Consider the following 20,326-nt stretch of genomic DNA (forward strand, 5'->3'; position numbering starts at 1 on the left):
CCAAAAGTTTGGACACACCTTCTCATTCAATGCGTTTCCTTTTTATTTTCATGACTATTTACATTGTAGATTCTCACTGAAGGCATCAAAACTATGAATGAACACATATGGAATTATGTACTTCTGCAAGAAGTGAATAACTACGAAAACTGTCTATATTTTAGATTCTTCAAAGTAGCCACCCTTTGCTTTTTTATTAATAAGGGAAAAAATTCCACTAATTAACCCTGACAAAGCACACCTGTGAAGTGAAAACCATTTCAGGTGACTACCTCATGAAGCTCATTGAGAGAACACCAAGGGTTTGCAGCGCTATCAAAAAAAGCAAAGGGTGGCTACTTTGAAGAATCTAAAATATAAGACATGTTTTCAGTTATTTCACACTTTTTTGTTAAGTACATAATTCCATAATTCCATATGTGTTCATTCATAGTTTTGATGCCTTCAGTGAGAATCTGCAATTTAAATAGTCATGAAAATAAAGAAAACTAATTGAATGAGAAGGTGTGTCCAAACTTTTGGCCTGTACTGTATGTCAACAGTTGGTAGATAAAAGCAGCAGACTGATTATTGTGCAAATGTTCAGCAGAACAAATAGCAGCAATTGTCTTGCAAATGGCAGCAGTTGTATAACATATAAAATAAATTACCAATTATACAACATGTGACATTACCACAAACTAATCAAGAATGAATGTCCATCCACACTAAAATACAACAATAACAAACCAACCAGGAGGTACATGTACCCCAGGGGGTACTCCTGCTGTTGTCAGGGGTTACGTGGACAGATTTTAGAGTAGCTCAACTAAGTAAACAAGAAATTAAATTATGGTTTGATTAAAAGAATATATCAGCTGAAACAACTGAACACTACATGTTGCAGTTAAGCAAGAGTGCTTAAAAAACTAGTTAGCAAGCTAGCACAGTTTTATTAAAGATGTAGCTTAAAGTAAAGACTAAATGGTTGAAATAGCTAAAATTAATATATAAATGGTTGAAATTAATTGCTAAAAGTAATGATTAAACAGTTGTAATTGTTAGTTAAAAGTAATGGATAAACTGTTGAAATAGTTAGCTAAAAGTAGGGCTGAACGATTAATCGTTTTCAAATCAAAATCCCGATTTGAAAGAATGCAATTAGCTTATCGTGAAGACCGCGATTAATCAAATGTGAAATATTTAGTTGAATGTTTCGTGTATCATTTGATTTAACATTTTTTATTCATCTTTTTATTATGATATTTACAGTTTTTTCATTAAGATAAATGTTGGAATAATGATACATGTCATAGATTGTTTACAGAAATGGCTTATTTTCAGTGGATCTTTCATTTATGTGTTATTACTTTATTTAAAATGATCGTAGCAGGTGCAATATGTAGCAAAAAATAAATAAATTCGCAAATCGAATCACAATATCTGGCAGGAAAATCGCAATTAGATTTTTTTCCCCAAAATCGTTCAGCCCTAGCTAAAAGTAATGACTAAATGGTTGAAATAGCTAAAAGTATACGACTAAATGGTTCAAATTAATAGGTAGTTGGCCAAAAAGGTTGGGAACCACTGATCTAATTGATGACTTAAGTTCCCTGTGGCTAAGTGACCCTATGCTAAGCACAAGCATCTCATTCTGCCACCTGGGGAGTAGACTGGTGTTTGCTCACAGAGTGAGATTATCAAAACGTATGTATGTTTGTATCCCAGGTCTTCCCAGATGTGACCATCCTGTTCAGCGACGTGGTCAAGTTTAACGAGATCTGCATCCACATCACACCCATGCAGGTGGTGGACATGCTCAATGAGATCTACATCGTCTTCGACACTCTCAGCGAGAAGCACAACGTCTACAAGGTCAGCGAAAGCAGCACAACCTAAAGTGTCTGCATATGATTCAGTTGCTTCCAACGGTTTTGTGTATTACTTGTATCTTTGAAGAGTGTTAATCAGTTTTGTTGCCTACTAAGGTATTTCTTTTCCCCGAATGTGAAATAAAAGCTGATGATTTTCTTTACATTTGACTATTTTCCTCCAGGAGTATAACATTTTAGCAGAATTTTCGTATTTTTTGAATCAAGGTGGGAAAACTTCTGAAACAGCATTTGGAACACCGTGGGGCATGCAAACTTTACTAAAAGCAAAGTGAAACCTTGTCTCAATCTAACTGTAAAGTACAAATGTACTATTTTTGAATAACAGCTCAGATTTTAACCGTTATACAAACACAAAATATTCAGGTGTGTTTAAGTCAGGTGCACACACCTCTGGAAAATACATTGAGGGACAAAGTTGAATTCCTGTCTGCTGTTATTACTGACTTTGGTTATGAAGTGACACTCAAACAATTCACAAAGATCTATTCAGTTTCTTATTACAATGTGGAAATTGCCACTCCTTTCTGTCCAGGTGGAGACGATTCGTGATGCCTACATGGTGGTGGCGGGCGTGCCCAACAAGACCACCTTTCACGCGCACCATATCTGCGACATGGCACTGGACATGCTGAGCTCCATCGACCACCTCAAAGACCCCTCCACTGGAGATAACATCCAGATTAGAGTTGGTGAGCAGTACACTTGTCTAGATCTTTAGTGGCTTGGCCATGATAACACACACCAGATTATTTTAGGTTTTGGCATCAGGACGTCACAGCCCAGGGGTCAGACACCCATCACTGATTCAGTGTCTTGAACCTTGTACTTCAGACCATGTCCAGGTTGGGCTTTTTAGCCACTAACCAAAATAGCCCCAAAAATCTTCTTGAGATCTTGGGTCAAAGACTTTTCCTCAACCAGAGGACCCAAGTAAAGTAAACCGGTAAAGTCCACAGTTTAAGACACAGTTTCCTCACTGTCACAAGGGGTCACTGTTCTGACGGCCACCCCAACCACATACTTTCCAAAATGAGTCATGTTTTTATCATTTGTATATCCTTAACTGTGTTTAAGATTTAGTTAAATCATTTTACCTAAGGACTTGAGGCCATCAGGCTGCTGGAATTGAGATGTGTAAATTATGACTAAATATTTTAAATTAAAGAAGCATTAACTACTACTAGCAATTTTCATAACCATTGGCAAAAAGTATGATCTTATGGTGTGTAACTGATTAAAATAAGTCATGACGCTGCCTTAGAGCCGAGGTAATCCAAATACTCAGCGCGGAGATCTGATCGAAACACAAAGTGGGGAGCTGTAAACCATATGTTCTGATCAGCGTATTTGGGGCTGGAGCCTGTCCCAGCACGCATTGTGCTAGAGGTTTATCCCTTGACAGGTCGCCAATCGTGATACTTAACTCCTCAAGAAAACATTGCTTTTTCCATGGGCAGAACAAAACATCTTTCCAGTCAGGGCTGGAAAGCAATGGTTGAGTTATTAGTATAAATCAACAAACCTACCACTCCTGCACAAAATATAGGATCATCATGTTATAGGACAGTAACAGCTGACAGCATTCGGGCAGTTTATGAATATATCAGCTCATGTTTGGATCTATGAACTCTCTCTCTCTCTCTCTCTCTCTCTCTCTCTCTCTCTCAGGTATTCACTCAGGTATGGTGGTGGCTGGCGTGGTGGGTCTGAAGATGCCTCGCTACTGCATGTTTGGCGACACTGTGAACACAGCCTCAAGGATGGAGAGCAATGGAGTGGTGACCGCACTAGCATATTTTACAACCCATCGCCCAGCTTAATGTGCTAAATAACCCACGGCAATAGTATAAATAACTGCAACAAAATTCATGATTTCCCTGTCAAATTCATGTAGATTAGTATAGAAACCCATTTTCTGTTTAATGACGCTTTTTTGAATGCTGCTTTTTAGTTAATGCAACAGGCAAACCGCTTCATTTGATTTCCATTACTTACAGTAATTTAAGTTAATGTCAATGTTTTGTAGGGAATCTGTTCTATGATGAAAAGAAATTAAAAGGGAGGCAGTTTGTGCAGGCTTAATTTCACTATACTGTGCACTCCCACAAAGGAAGTAAAGCCTGAATGAACTCTCATTTCAGATTTCAGTAAGCTAAATGTTTTCACGTCCCTTTAAAAAAAGGTTTCAGTATAGATGGATCTTGAATTTCAATACTCAGCGTTAGCAGGAGTTGTCTGTATGTGCTTCTGTCTGAGCAGGGCATGCAGATACACATCAGTCAGACCACCAAAGACCACCTGGAACATGAGCCCTTTATCATTGAGGAGAGGGGCAAAATCTTTGTGAAGGTGAGTGGTTAATATATTAAATCACAGACACACCTTTTGCTAATCATTTCTTTCTGCAAATTATGGCTTTCTTATCCATCATCCACTAATTGAGATGGACCTTATGATTAATACATTACATGACAGGTTTTGTAGCTGTAATACTTCAAGCACTTTACTCCAAGATGAGGTGTATAATCTGAAAGTACTATCTTGAGCCATGTCTGAGATATTTGCGACCTGACAGTGAAGTGTTTTAATATTGCTGAATTTTAAATGAAATGTTCTTTCCAACACATTTCTGATCAACACACTATCTTCCTAACATCTCCCAGGGTAAAGGCTACATGAAGACCTACTGGCTGAAAGGAAAGAGAGATCTATCGTTCAAGACCCCGGCAGAGCTGCGCTACAGCAGCGAACCGAAAGACTCGGACGACAAGAGCTCTAATGGGTGAGTAGACAAAAGGAGAGCAGTCAGCGCCAAAGAACCCCTTTCCTTCTGTACACAGTGTGGACTCAGGATGCCCCCTGTTGATTCAGTCAGAGCTGTGCTCATTACCCCCTGCAGCACCAGACAGCAAGCAAACTGAGAGGCTGTACTAGGGGCTTCTGTTTATGACCAGCAAAAACAAAATGTTCACTCAGATGGGGCCGTGCAACCGTTGGTTTACTGAAGCAACACAATAACAAAATGGGGTGAGACAAAACAGCACTACAAAAAGTTAAGTCTGATGTCAAGCCTTTCAGACTTCTTTTTCAGAAAACAAGAAAAGATTCTGCCACTAAAGGGATAGCCTAGTTCAGATCTTTTAAAGTGGGGTTGTATGAGGTACTTCTCTACTTTACAGTCAGTGGCCGCTGTGCCAGTTTGTAGTCATGACAAGTTCCATTTAATGTAACTGCCACCGTTTTTAACATGAAGTTAATGCTGTAATAAGGAACTAGTTAAGTTTAAACAACAAAAATACTTAAGTTTAGGAAATCGTCAGAGATTAGCTCAAAATGAGTCGCATAACACTACGAAAATGAGGATGTAACTGTGTCACAGACTAAGGTCGGTTAATTAATCATTGACTTTTGTCTCCTGAGTGAAAGTCCTGCGTTTGTTCGACCAATCCACCATCCCAACCTACTTCCTTACACAGAATTTGACGCTCTTATTCTTTGTCACCTTACTTCCTTGTTTGCTTCCGCAATAAATTATACAGCCACGAGAGGTCACGGCCTAACAGCATAAATGACTCATTAGGAGCTGCTTGTACAATCAACCTATACGGTTGTTTTCTGGGTGAGGACGGCCTGTTATACAGCTTTGCTTTGCACTAAAATGTCAACATTTGTACCTGAATCCGTCAATAACACTACTTTATACCCACATACATTGGTTTTCAGGTGAGAAAAGTGGTTACTGCATTTAGAATATGTTCACTGCTTTACCTTGACGTCAGACAGCCCTTTCCTTTGGCACTACAGTTTCTCAACCAAAGAACTTCCGTATTTCTATGCATAAGTGCAACGGTGCCACACACTGTTACAAAAAGAATAACCTCAGTCCAAGGACAGATACAGTGCTGCTGAGTATTGGAACCCCTGCTACTGTTGACCTAGAGATTGGCATGGGGTACTTTCCATAAGATCATCTATCAATGCAAATCAAACTAGCTATTAGGCTAACTGAAATAAAACCATGCCAATCTCTAGGTATGGTGAAGGGTATGTTATGATGTGGGGCTATTTTAATTCCAAAGGCCAAGAGAACTTTATTAGGATGCATAGTATCCTGGAACCATGAAATAACTGGCCTTTAAAAATAAAAATCTAACATAGGGGTGTCTATACTCATGCCCCCTGTATTTTAAGGAAGAACATTTATTTATTTACGATACATTATTCATTCACAAAGAAAATTGGTGTTGTCAAAGGTTGGATTTTTCCAAATTTTTTTCAATTAAGGCATTAAGATCAATTTCCAAAAGATGATTTTTTTATTCCTCTTTTTTAGTCCACTGTAGCAGGGGTTCCAATACTCATTTTATAACTTAAGACAATGATTTATATATGTCTTTTGTGAATCACTGAGAAACTCTACTAATCTGTAACTGCACTAGTTCCACAAGCACCAATGCTAAACGCATGGGATCCAACCTCCACATCCCCGGCAACGAGGAGCAAGCTGAACGAAAGCCAAGCCCCAGCGACCTCCCACTGGACACCCTGCCCCCACCAGAGGCTGCTACCGAGACCCCCGCCGTTTCAACCGAGCCCCAGGAGAAGGAGAAAGCCAGAAAGACTAAGAACAACAAGGGGGCCAAGCTGGATGCGCCCCAAGCAAACAGCTTGCCGGAGTCTTCGCCGCCCGCGGACGGGCTGGAAAACCCGGGTCCTTTACTCAACATCAAGAGAAACAGCTTCAGACATCAGTACGCCAAGCTGCCCGCCAACCTGCCCATTCGCAGCGCCTCCTGTTCCATTCTGTGAGCAGATGATGGTAGTGAGATTACAAGACGACTCCAACATGTTACTAGGGTGTGATATATGTTTAAAATATCAATGAAGACAAAACAGGCATTTTAAGGTTTTCAACATACGGTTACTGATGATCTGCATTTGAAATTTTGAATGCCATATCATGCCAAGGGGTTGTGAAAGATACATGCTTTTGTGACATTTTGATTAAATTAAGAGCGAAACTTCAACTGAAGACCAACACTTAAACTGTTAAACATTTCCCAGTCAACAAGTCTACTTTTATTAAGGTAAAGTTTGTGCAAGATTTAAGGCTACACATGCTTGATATTTAGATACTGTTAACTTGACTGCTTATAAAAAGATGCTTTCAAAGTCACTGCATTTAAGTTGACTTAAAAATATATGAAATGGAGAAAACCTGCTTGCATGCTGTTTCATTGATTTCATGCTTTGAAGGATTTGCCTTGTATAGAAATTGGGAAAGTATTTTTAACACCCTGAATACATTTCACAACAGGTTTCACAAAATGCCTTCCTTATGTCGACTGTTTTAAAGAAAAGGAAGTACGATGGCCTCTACACACAAAACACGCATGCACAGAGAAACAGAGAACTTTAAAATTGTACTACAGGTATTGACGGCCATGACAATTAGTTTATTTTATTTGCTATTTGCTGTATTATTTTACAGGTCCACTTTACATTCATGAAGTCACTGCAACAGGAATCATGTTTGTTCAAATCTATATGGACAAAAACTTTGTTTTAGAAAAAATAAAGTAAGCCATTTCTCATTGGCCGGAGCTTCCACAGAAACAAAAACTACTTCTATGGATGCTTCATTTAATTCACTGAGAGTAGATCAAGAGGTTGTATTTTATTTTATTGAAACTAGGCACATCTAGTAATTCAGTAGACATTTTACCACATTGTCTAAAGGAGTTTTGGTTATATGTTCTGTATGTAACTGACTGCATTTGTCTTACTGTATGATAGTCTTTATTTATATAAAACGGTATGTACAGTCACTAAAAAACTGTCATGTTTTCATTTGTTTGTAATTAGGTCATGACACACATATCTACTTGTTACAGTGGTTGGTATAGTTCAAAAAACACTGACCTGCCAGTTAAAGGTGTGACCAAAATGCACCTGTGGCCTGTGTACACTTTCACCCTGATTGAAGTAAACACTTAATTTTTATACGGGCATAATTTCCTAAGACATTTTCTGGAAAGAACATATGATACTAATTAAAAAGGGAAAATATGAATTTCCTTATACATTCATTATTTGTTTAATTATTAGAAACTGACCAGTGGGGATGGACGATTTGTCCAAAATCTTCTAACGTGTTATAGGTGATTTCATATCTTGATAATGATATACAAGACGATATAGCATGTTGTAATTCAATAAATACATGGAAGTAAGCACTTGTCAAATAAAACATACCAAGTATTTTCTCAATTTATTAAGAACTTTTAGTGCAAAATGAACATAACATGCAAGGATCAGAACATAAAGCGTTGTCCAAATGATGTAAGTATTGCCAGAACACAGTTCAGATGCTGGTTTTTCGGCATGGCTATAGAATTTTTTTTTTTTTTTAAATATGGTTTTCGTGATAAATAATGTCATATAGCCCAGCCCTGCTGTCCGGCTATGGACTACAGCAAAGATTATCGAGGTTACAATAGTAATTCATAGAGTGTAAGTGAACGCAATATCTATTTGTTCAATTACTGCCAAATAACAGTTCTTTCCACAAAACCTCTTGGGAAAATTATTCTGATTCTGAAATTGTAAACCCATAAAATAAAGCATTAACAAAAAAGGTTTCAAAGATTTAACACTTATACGCTTATTACCACTGTCATTTGATCATCCATTTATCGTTTACTCAACAAAATGTCAGAAAATAGTTTAAAAATAATCTCCATCAAGATTTCCAAGAGCCCAGGGCGACATCTTCAAATCAAAATATATCAAAGATATTCAACATACAATCATTCAAAAAGAAGCAAATACTCACTTCAAAGACTGAAACAGGCAAATATTTGGCATTTGGCATAGTCGATGGATTGAAGCAAACCAACAATCAAAGTGGATTTTCTGTCGAGGGACCAATTACAGAAATAATTTCAGTACAAAAATGAATGAAAAGCATCACACTGTCACACACATACAGCAGCCCACGCAAAGAGGATGAGAGTGAATGATCCTGGCTCAGTGTCATCTGTGGACACAACCATGCCTTTGAACAACCACTAGGAGGTGACAGGATAACCACAAGTTAGTCAATACATGAATTAGCTAATAAGTCAGGGACTGGGAAAACAATGAATGATTTTTTTTTCTCGTTAACTAAAGTTCTTCACATCTGAAAAACAGACGGAAGGATCCTATATCTGATTATGACGTGGGGAGACAGTGAATCCCTGATAGCTGCAGACTGATCAAATTAAATCTTTGGCCTTCCCCTGAACCAGCATCTGTTCATCTTGATCGGTGCTCACCATCTATCTTAGAACGCTGCGAGAGGAAAGACGGCAGCAGCGCAGGAAGCACCTACGCTCCAAGAATCCTCCATCCAATTCAGGCTGCGAATGCTTAGGCGCAATTCCCTGACCTCAGTTGTTATGAGGTCAGTTATTCCTGTCTTAGTCATCTGGTGATAACACGCTGCCATTATGTGAGCAACTGTATGTGTGTGTGTTTGTGTGTGTGTGCGCGCTTTTGTGTGTGTGTGTGTGTGTGTGTGTGTGTGTGTGTGTGTGTGTGTGTGTGTGAGATGTTGGAGGCTGGAAGGCCCATGCGATCTCTTAATGAAAGATAAGTGACATAATTAAAGCTCCTCTTATTATCTCATAACCAAAAGAGTACAGTACGAAGGTGAGACAAGGTGAAGAGCTCATTTCAGGCTGAGTGCGCTCCTTCACACACAACAAAAACACTACGCTCACCTACAGCCACAAAACACACGCGTGCAACTCTCACACACACACACACACACACACACACACACACACACACACACACACACACACACACACACACAGCAGAGTGCTCCCTGCCGATGTTTCCTTGTAAGATGTCATTACACGATAAAGAGGAAGCCATCAGGAAACCGCTTAAGCACTACTTCCTGTCTGTTGCCACGGAAACAGACCTCATTCTGCAGTTGCAAAGTTTACCACGACTTAAACCCGAGTTAATTTGTTGCAGGAGGGCTAAGTGGGAGGCAAAACAAAGAGGCAGGTGTGTTTCGGTTCGGCAGCTCACACCGGTGGGCTGCTACTCTGTCCAGGCACTCCTCTTAGGCCAGCTGGGGCTCAGCGTGACCTTTAACCCCAACATCTGACAACAGTTAGCATTTTGTGAGAGTTTAGTAGACGGGTCTCTCTTTCTTTCTTTTTCTTTTTTTCCTTTTTTGAATGGCCTGAGCTTCAGCCAACAGCCCTTCAGCACAGCTGGTTGCCATTCAGATTGAGCTACAGATAAACACACAGCTTCAGAATCAGAGAACACTTCCTGATTCTGAATGAATCGTTGAATTCATGACTTCAGACATGTTTGCTGTTGTTGCCAAGACTGATTGCTCTGTTGCGAACAATATCGGTTGCTCTTGATTACATCTACATTACCTTCGTCTGTATTTATATTTGACTCACTCAAGTAAGACTTTAAAAAAAAAAAGGTGACGTTTTAGGACAACCGACTCAAAGAAAGCTTTGATATTGGCCATCAGATTTTTATTAGCCTACGCTGTGACTACAATAAAGTGTATTGTTCATTTATTCAGGGACAAAGTGCAGTAGTGTTAAACAATATGATGTCATTTATAGTTTTATTGGCTAGTTTTATCTTCAGGTAATTAAGGTTCAAGGTGACTATTTGTCATTTCAACTACAATATGTCCGGTTAGAACAAAATATGAGAAGGTATCAAACTTAACAGCATTAATACACACAGTAAACGCATCTAATGCGTTAATGCTGACAACAGTTAATAAGCCGTATAAAAGATATTGCCTTTATGGATATAGGGCTGCAACTACCGATCATTTTCATTGTCAATTAAACTGTCGAATATTTTTTCAATTAATTAGTTGTTTGTAGGGGTGGGGGGGAATCAATCCAGCATAGTATCGCGATATTTTCTGTGGCAATACTGTATCGATACACAGACGCCAAGTATCAATCTATTATTATATATGTGTTGGTCAGTTTGTCTGCTCAACAACCCCATTTTGCAGCAATACAACTGAAGTGAGATGAACAAAGAGAAATGTATCTTTTCAGATAAAACAGATGTTGACAAAGTTTCCTTTTGGAGCCATCATTTGAAATTTGGAAAAATGTGAAGTTGGAAAAAAGGTCATAAATTGCTGAATCGCAGAATATTGCAATATGTTTAAAATCGCAATGATATCGCATCGTGATGACATAATATCGTGAGGCCCCTAGTTGTTCGATCTATAAAATGTCCGAAAGTGGTGAAAGATGTCGATCGGTGTTTCCCAAAGCCCGAGATGACGTCCTCAAATGTCTCGTTTTGTCCACAACTCAAAGATATTCAGTTTACTGTCACAGAGGAGTGAAGAAACTAGAAAATACTCACATTTGAGAAGCGGGAATCAGAGAAGTTTTACTTTTTCATACACTTACTTTCATATGATTAATGCAATAGCTGACAACTAAACGATTAATCGTTAAATCTTTGCAGCTCTACATGAATATCAGTCTTAGAATAAAAATGTATTAAGCGCATATGAGAATTGTTCTGTAATTAACACAGAAGATACAACTAAATAAAGCATTACGAGCAGATATGAGCGGCAGACGACAAACAGACAGACAGACTTGAGATGCACGGAGCAGGATCAAAGTGTTGCATCGTGTTGGCACTGCATGCGTTTTGTCCATAAACATAACAAAAGTAGCACAGGTTGGTAAGAGTGTTTAGTTTGAGTGCAGTCAGAGAGCTGTGACTGTGTGTGTCACACTGAGACACACACACTCCTGGCTACTCATTGTTTGTATTCTACCTTGAATAGGAGACACATGGGGCGGGACAGGGTGCTCAGCCGCACTGACAGGAGCTGCATTCCAGCCAAGGTGAACACAAAACAAGGCGTAAAGCCACTCCCCTTTCAACTGGCTGCATCCCTGGATCATTGCGAAATTCTTTCTGGGGGTTTTCACTTGTCAGAACAAGCAGAGGCACAACGTCAGCAATACAGACAGAGACGAGCAGGGAGAGAGACAGACCGGATCACAGAGAGTGCCAAGGTGTGATGAGCGAAGGGCAAGAGAGAAATACAGGGGGTTTGAAGAGTTTGAATTTGAATTTCAGAGGGAAACACCAGATAGGGTAGAGAGAGAGAGAGTAAGACAGAGAGAGAGAGAGAGAGAGCGAGAGAGAGAGACACTGAGGGGTGTGTCATAGCAAGTTAGTTCCTCGAGGAAGTACAACTCAACATTATCTTAAGACAGGGTGGCAGCACTGACAGAAGCGCTGCAGGAGGGCGCTTTTTTCAGATTTTGGTTCTGCTCGTGGTGAAGATAAAGGGATCTCATTAAATCAACCGACCTGTGCTGTCAGCCTTAAACACAGAGCAGAGTGAGAGGAGAGAGAGAGAGATATCTGACACACACCAAGAGGGAGGGGGACTCAACACACACACACGCACACACACAGGTAAGAGAACTTCTGCCGTGTTCATCTGACAGTAAAATAAATAAATCCTCTGGGTCCAGATTAGTGTTTAGTTCTGCTTTTTTTTGTTGTTGTTGTTCTTGGAAACGTAGTATTCATCGCTGGCAACCAGAAGAGACAGACGGAGTAGAGGGATGATTGGAACAAATTGTGTGACCTCTCTCTACTTCCCCATCTTGAGCGCGGGTTGGGAGATATGCATGTACGCTCACAGTCATGCTGGAACAAGTTCCAGTGTAATGCACAGATGTAGAGCTCACACTGTTGTTTGCACACGCTGGGAGTTGCTCAACTCAGCTCTCCAGACGGTAGACTTTCCAATATTCACTGGCCTACTTTGATTTGAAGCGCGTTAAGTCATAGATAGCGAAAGGGTGCGATGTCACTCACATTGTAGTGCAGATACGAGGGACAAATGCAAGGTGTGGGCCTCTGCTGCCTGTTTCGCTTCCCTTTTGAGGCATCGTAGATGGGTGGCGGCGTTTAGCAACGACTATTCTCAAGAATTGTGCAATGTTGAAAGAGAAACTGCAGTATGTGCTTTCTGAGGATTTCAAAATGCTTTTTTTGGTCCGTTACTTAAAAGCACATAAAACATAAGATTTGTCAAATGAAAAAGGCAACTAGCAAACTAAATATCAGCCTAATCCTTACACATTTGCATTTAGAAATCAATATGCCACTGAAGTAAGAGAAAACAGGATTTACACATGTGAACCGTTAGCCCTGTTGCCCCAGTTCAGGACACACAGCTGAAGTCGCGTTTCATCCTGGGCTCAATACTCATCGTTTACATATTGCTTGGTTCATCACCAGGAGAGAATAAAAGTTTCCACCAGATCAATACAACCTCCCTTGTAGCTCAGTGATGACCTTTCAACAGTAGCCTTGCTTTCAGCCGATTGAGTGGTATGGCTTTTCTGGTTTTTGCTTTTAGTTGTTTTTTTTACTGGAACATTCTCATTGTTCAATCTGATCAAAGGCTGCGGGGGAAGCTAAAAGAGACCTAACCACCCCCTCACCAGCTACAACTCAGTCTACACTGAGCCCGTCCCCAGGCCTGGTGATGAAAGTCAGCGAGGATGTGAAGCCGAGCTAACAGTGACGAGGCCCTGCTGCTCGAATAACAGTACGAGGCACAATTTGATCGGGTTTGAGTCAAAAGGGGCTTCACGAATTCCCCCTGTAAGCGAGGATTTATCTGTATACACACACAAACACCATTGCTGGAAAGAGTGAGGTCACACACACACACAGACACACACACACAAAATTGCAAAAACACCTAAATCCAAAAACAACTGGAAACCACTTTTACTCAAAAAATACACATCCACAAGTTCATACATGTAGGCAAACACTGAGGCTCAATGCTGGAGTCATTTAAGGAATGCTAAATATTTACCTCTCCTGCCTGCCTGCCTGGATGGCTCCACCAATCAGCACTCTCCCTCTCTCTCTCTCTGACTGTCCAACGTTTAAAGACGCCTCACCGCCTGGCTGTTGCAGTAACTCTGAATCCAAGTACGAACCATCTCAACTGTGATAGTTACACTTCTGCTGTTTTTTTTTTTTTTTATTTAGCTCTTCTGGTAGAATCAGGTCTCACGCAGTGTACAGGTGCTTGTCAATATCCAGCAGGCATTTAGGAGGGAAACAAACACTTGAACATATAATGCAGTCACTCGCTGTTTGATGTCAACAACGAACAGACGCTTAAAAGCCCCCTTCAATCCATCTCTACCGGAAAATGAATGCTCAACATTGGAAGCGTTCTCGATGCGACTGACTGAACGACGTCCATTACAGAAAAGTGGTTTGGTGGCAATGTGCTGCTGTAGCACACAAATGTTTCAGGGCTCTCCAAACATCCTCAACCTTCTGACTGATCTGCATAAAAACAAACAATGTAGAAGCACAAAAAGCCAAGCAACGAGCAGTCTCCAGCTGAGGGCTTAACATTTTCACTATGTGGGATACTGGCTGATGACTACGCGCTGTGCATGTCCCTCAAATCCCTGTAGTCTTTTTAGCAAATAAATGAGAGTGAAGCATGAATCTGAAATAGCTATCACGCTGCTCCACTTCCATTATCACCGTTAATGGAAATTAATCTAATGAATGTTCTTTAATTCCCCACAGGGAACCCGAAGCTTTTGTAACAACGCGAGCTATTAGAAACGTGACACTTGTTCAAAACGAATGGTTGTGCATGTAAAATGGAACCCAGTGAGATAGCCTATAAAAGTGACTGTTTGCTTATTATGGATGTTGCTGCTGGGATTGGGGCGCACACCAGGGACGGGGAGAGTCACAGCGAGCGCTGCGCATTTGCATGATACAATCATTAAACGCGACCGGATCACATTTTAATTTGTTGGTGAGCCATGGAGCCGTTTGCTCAGAGTGCTGACTGAGCATCATTGGCGTCGGACAACGAGAATATCACCATTTGAATAGTCTCGCTTTGCCAGACCTTCCTCCACAGCGCTGCGGAGGAGGGTCTGGCTAGTCCACACAGCATTCCGGGTTGGGAGAAAAACTGCTCTGGTTTATTGGCATTTCTTTAAACCAATCACAATCGTCATGGGCGGCGCTAGGTGCCAGACGGAGCCATGGTGCCTCTGCAAAATAGTCTCGGGAAGGAACTTGTTTTGGTGGAACGTTTGTACGTTCAAAAGTTATTTTAGTCGTGCAACAGAAAACTCAGATTGGACAGATAGTCTAGCTAGCTGTCTGGATTTACCCTGCAGAGATCTGAGGAGCAGTTAACCAGAGTCCTCAGAAATCCACCGGAGTTTAAAAGTCCAAAACAAAGAAAGAGGAAGGTAATGGACATCTGGCTGAAAAGAAGGGCATCCGGCGGAATTTCCGACGGCAACAGAGCATTCCCGGAAGTGGAACGTCGTGGATATAGACTACCATTTCAACAACTAATTAGTATAAACAGTAGGGAAGTAACGATATACTAAACTCACAATTCGTTTCACGATTTTAAATTCACGACACGAGTTTCTCGCAATTTTTTTTAACAGAATGAGCTGCAGACAAATATATTCCTATAAAAAAATATTCCTTCATTTAAATAAACTGTGCAAAATAACACATCTACTGAAATTGTATTTTATCCTACATAACAAAAATTAAATAAAAAATGAATTCAAGTAGTGACATTTGAAATCAAACAAATGAAATCAAAAGTAGATTACGCCTTAGGCCTTTTAAAAATGACATCATGATTAATTTTTTTTTATCTTAACCGGTTGTAATCTTTACACTTATATATCAATTTTTAACCGATGCACGATGAATCGTTACATTCCTATTAAAACAGGCATTATAAGAAACACGTTAAACCAACCATCAGGCTGTCATTTAACTGACAGCTTATGGACTAATATGCTGTTGCCAATGCACAGGGTGTTTCAAGAACAGCTGTTGTTTTGCACAAAAGCAGATCCCAGGCAAGTGATTAAGGTAGCCATTGGGTTCGAGGTGCTCACTTTCTGTTCCTGCCCCGCCACTAATGCAATCTTGGAAAAGCAGGCACGGGCCTGCCTCAGCTATGTAGCCTTTCTGCTTCCCTCAAATACTTGTCCACACAGGCCAGAAGTGGGATTTAGTGCAGAAGATTAAACTGAAAGATGCTAAGAAACTGTTTAAATGAGCCCGGTCTATATTTGTGAATGCAAGACCAGATGACACAGGAAGTAAGAGAGGATACACAGAAGCCACAGTGGCACTGATATGCAACAGATACTGCATGTCTTTGTTGATTCCGTCTCACTCATCTCAAATACTTTGGATTAAGGTGGAGTGGGAGTCAAGATTTAAATAAGACTTCACTTTGTTTGTTATGCGTGCGTTTGTGGGATTGTGGGATAACTACTTATCTCTCATGTATTCTACAATGACATACATTTGCTTCATCAATTGTGAGTCATCTGATCCTTTCAATATTTGTTATTCTGATGATGGAGGAATTTAACCTTATTTTGCTTGCCTAGTCTTTGTACGCTTCTCTTATAAAAACATCAGCTGAATAAAATGAAAATGTAGCCTTCTTCTGTGAATGATTCACTTCAAATCTGCCTGCATATTTGAGATTAGGGGAAATTAAATGTCATTAAAAAGGAATTAATTCAAACTGTGTTGACAATCAAAGATAAACAGTGGGTTTTGCAGTTGGTTCATAATGTGCAGTGTGCATGCTGATGACCTCCCGGGGGTTTCTCTGTGATGGATGCTAGGTGTGGTAAAAGTCTCAGTGGAGAAATTAAAAGCCTCTGTGGAGTCTCTTCCATGGTACTTTTCCCTGTTGGCATCATATGTGCATGCCAGATACAAAAACAAACATGAACTGGAACTAATACTACAGAAAAGCCATGTTTCAAATTTGATGTGTCTTTTAATTCAGCACTGTGTATATAAATGTGTGATATACATTTACCCCCTTAATTCTACTGACTATTTTTATAAAAAGGGTGAAAACTTTGAGCTTAAATTATTAACAATTGTCACAGAAATGTACTTCAATGATGTGTGTGACTGGAGGGTCGCCAGTGAAAATCCCCAGATCATCTTGGAAATTTGGATAAGAAAGGTGAACATGTGTTGCCCTCCCAAGCCTCCATAAAAACAAACGGTTGGCCCTTGAACATGGCATTTAACCTCCAACGAGTCCACTGGAGCTGCTCGTCTGCCAGTAAAAGACTGAAATTGTGCCAAGCAGCAACCAGATGTGAAAGTTGTTCTTCCTCTTCTTTAAAAGGCTGAGTCTATGAATATCTTCATTTTTGTTCGTAGCGTGGGCACTGGCTCTTACATTTAGCACTTGGAGAAAAGCAGTGCAAGCATTCCTATTTTAGACTGATGCTCTGGGTTAGCTGTAATCTGGTGTCATGTATGGACAGTCAGTGACTTTTGGGTGTAACACAACTGTCTCATACACACTAGTGAGCTCAATCTATTCTTTGAAAGCGGGAAATGCAAATGTGTCTCTGTGATTGGGACTATTAAGTGCAATTTGCTAATGTCATTACTATTGTAGTCTGTCAGTTCTCACAAATGTTTTTGGAAACTACTAATTAAACATTTACTCCTGCAGTTGTAATCACTAAACTGTCTCTGGCCGAATTTGAAAAAGTTGGGTTTTTTTCCGTCTCTCTGACAATTCAGGCAGCCATGGACTCCTTCAGCTCCAAGGACATGGCCTTGAGGGCGCAGAAGAAGATCCTGAGCTCCATGGCCACCAAAAGCTCTGTCCAAATGTTCATTGACGACACCACCAGCGAGATCCTGGATGAACTGTACCGCGTCTCCAAAGAGTACTCTGGTAATAAAACGGAGGCCCAGAAGGTGATCAAAGACCTGGTCAAGATTGCCGTGAAGATTGGCTTGCTGTTTAGGAACAACCGTTTTAGCACCGAGGAGCTGGCAGTGGCCACCGATTTTAAGAAGAAGCTGCACCAGGGAGCCATGACGGCTATCAGCTTTTACGAGGTACGTTTCCATATATTAAATGTTTATATGCGGGCTTTAGGAAGTAAATGCTAAAGCCCTGTGCAATTAATCAAAATGTTACTGCCGATAACGAGTTCTGCTCCTAATGATCACAAAAACAGTATTAATCAATTGTTTTGCACAATACTTTTTGCAAGTATACTCTTTATTTTGTCTTATGTTCTGGAAAAAAAAATTCAACTGACAAATGTATTAAGGGAAATGTAACAGTTCAATGTGTTTTCACTGTTGATTTGATTTTTTAGGTTCAATAATCTATCCAAAAGACAATGACTAATCATGTTAAATAATTGTCATTTCAATACTGACCAATTCTGAAATGACCATTTTTTCCATAAATGAGCAGCCCTATTAGAAAGCGTGAATGTACTTTACTCTTACATAGATCTATCAACTAACAGATAAATCACATAGGGATATGACACCAGTAGACTAATTATTCACGGAGACAATGTCCAAGTTCATTAAAAACAGATGCAATTAACAGAAAACTGTAAACCCCTCTATAGTCTTTCTATTCCTTATTCTGTATAAGAGTCAACATGTCCTGTATGGGGCCCAGAATTGTTTGGCTTCATTTAAGTCCAACAATGAACTCAAGGATTTAATTTAATTTTCCAATCTCTGCTTTCATAACATGACAGAACATAAATAGGTTTGTACAGTACCACTCTTAGATTTTAGAGCAAAATGACAACCGCAAGAAAGGTTGTCATTTCTAGATAAAATAAATACGTGTATGCATTTAGGTGAACTTTTGTATTTCATATAATTATTTTTAATTATTTTTAACCCTTGTGTTGTCCTTCGGGTCCCAGTGACCCGAAGGACAACACAAGGATTATGTACCTCCCTTGTACCTTGTTGAGAATTGCTCTCTAAACCCTGTTTCTTGTTAAGTAAGTAAAGTTTATTTCTAGAACACATTTAAACACAGTTTAAGCTGACCAAAATGCTGTACAAACAAGAACTAAGGTGCTGTATTAACCCTTGTTTAGAGAGCAATTCTCAACAAAGTAAAGGGAAGTACATAATCCTTGTGTTGTCCTTCGGGTAACTGGGACCCGAAGGACAACACAAGGGTTAAGAGAGGGAAGATATCCTGATAAAAGACTTGATTGTTTCAGAATACATGTTTGCTACTAATATACTGTATCTATCAATTCATCTGACCGTTACAAATCCCCTATTAGATTATGTCATTTGTCCAATACAGATATTAGAGATGAACCCTAACAGTATTAACATTCTGACATTATATTTCCCGACTGGTGCAGGTGGATTTTACCTTTGATAAAGCAGTGATGGAAGAACTCCTCACCAGCTGCAGGGATCTGCTGCTGAAGCTAGTGAACACCCACCTCACCCCTAAATCCCACGGTCGCATCAACCACGTCTTCAACCATTTCTCTGACCCAGAGCTCCTGACCAAACTGTACGACCCCAGCAGCCCCTTTCGAGACCACCTTACCAAGATCTGCAAAGGACTCGACAAACTTATGGAGGAGGGGACAATATGACATAGAAATAATACAATCACAGACAGACACTGGGAGATCAACAGGCAAGACTCAGCTGAGACTCAGAACTGTTGAACACAACTGGTCTTACTGCTGCGGAGGACTCGCAACGCAAGACAATTGATTTGAGAACAAAACTGCTGCCCCATCGTTCTCAAAGAACATGTGGGATTAAAAAATAAAGTTGGTTGACTCATAGTGCGTTCCATTTGTACTCGGAAGTCGGAATTTCCAAGTTCAAAGTCCGGCACACCCCCTGAAGTCAGATTTCCAAGTTGGGAAGCGCGGACAACCTGGCAGCACCCCAAGCTCCCAATCCATCAACAGTAGTGAAAGCTGTAGTAACATACAGTTTATTAGCACTTCTGTCTTATTTGTGTCCCACTAAATCAGTTGTACACAAAGTCCTGTCCAACTTCCGTGGACATGGTGTTACGCTGTTTGTACGCACAAATAACAGCCTAATGCGTTATTATACTGGTATTGCTAACAATGGCTAACCAATCCCACCATGAATTCCGACTTGTTAAATGGAAAGCAGTCAACTCGGGTTTGACGTCATTTGTGCTCCGGCTTCCGAGGTAAATTGAATGCACTATCATTCCTTAAGATTTCAATGTTTAGAGATGATATCTAGTGTATAATTGTGATATATATATATATATATATATATATATATATATATATATATATATATATATATATATATACACACACTTGTCTATTGAGACAAAGTTCAGAAACCAAACTTGGATATATATTGGTTTATACTGTATCAGCTGTTTTATTAGATTATGAAATGTCATCAAATGTTAAATATCTGAGAACTTGAAATGTTTCACAACTACTGATGTTATCAGGTTATCTGGAGGAGGAGTTAGAACAGCT

At 39.9% G+C, this 20,326-nt stretch overlaps 2 protein-coding genes across 5 annotated transcripts in view; both read left to right on the forward strand.

Moving 5' to 3' along the window:
• LOC120562193 (soluble guanylate cyclase 88E-like) overlaps nt 1–7,710 on the forward strand; it is a 34,994-nt gene extending 27,284 nt beyond the window's left edge. For all 3 annotated transcript variants that reach the window (XM_039805766.1, XM_039805768.1, XM_039805769.1), the window contains exons 12-17: nt 1,708–1,854; nt 2,407–2,563; nt 3,543–3,652; nt 4,134–4,223; nt 4,538–4,656; nt 6,314–7,710. In XM_039805766.1, the coding sequence (XP_039661700.1) occupies nt 1,708–1,854; nt 2,407–2,563; nt 3,543–3,652; nt 4,134–4,223; nt 4,538–4,656; nt 6,314–6,683 (993 nt within the window). In that variant the 3' untranslated portion in view covers nt 6,684–7,710. The remainder of the gene's footprint in view (nt 1–1,707; nt 1,855–2,406; nt 2,564–3,542; nt 3,653–4,133; nt 4,224–4,537; nt 4,657–6,313) is intronic.
• Nucleotides 7,711–11,890: 4,180 nt separating this feature from the next.
• tnfaip8l2b (tumor necrosis factor, alpha-induced protein 8-like 2b) lies at nt 11,891–19,689 on the forward strand. Of its 2 annotated transcripts, none has more exons than XM_039805774.1 (3): nt 11,891–12,377; nt 17,574–17,897; nt 19,196–19,689. In XM_039805774.1, exons 2-3 carry the CDS (start codon nt 17,580–17,582, stop codon nt 19,436–19,438), a joined length of 561 nt encoding a protein of 186 aa, XP_039661708.1. In that variant the 5' UTR covers nt 11,891–12,377; nt 17,574–17,579; the 3' UTR covers nt 19,439–19,689. The 2 variants fall into 2 exon arrangements, with proteins under 2 accessions (XP_039661708.1, XP_039661709.1); XM_039805775.1 differs by having other exon boundaries at nt 11,901–11,968.
• Nucleotides 19,690–20,326: the final 637 nt, after the last annotated feature.

The sequence above is a fragment of the Perca fluviatilis genome, chromosome 7, assembly GCF_010015445.1.
Source record: "Perca fluviatilis chromosome 7, GENO_Pfluv_1.0, whole genome shotgun sequence".
Lineage (NCBI taxonomy): Eukaryota > Metazoa > Chordata > Actinopteri > Perciformes > Percidae > Perca > Perca fluviatilis.

Bases quoted from the DNA above. Each gene is read 5' to 3' on its own strand.
- tnfaip8l2b (XM_039805774.1), top strand. From the start codon at position 17,580: ATGGACTCCTTCAGCTCCAAGGACATGGCCTTGAGGGCGCAGAAGAAG. The intron at 17,898-19,195 runs GTACGTTTCCAT...CGACTGGTGCAG, and splicing joins CGGCTATCAGCTTTTACGAG to GTGGATTTTACCTTTGATAA.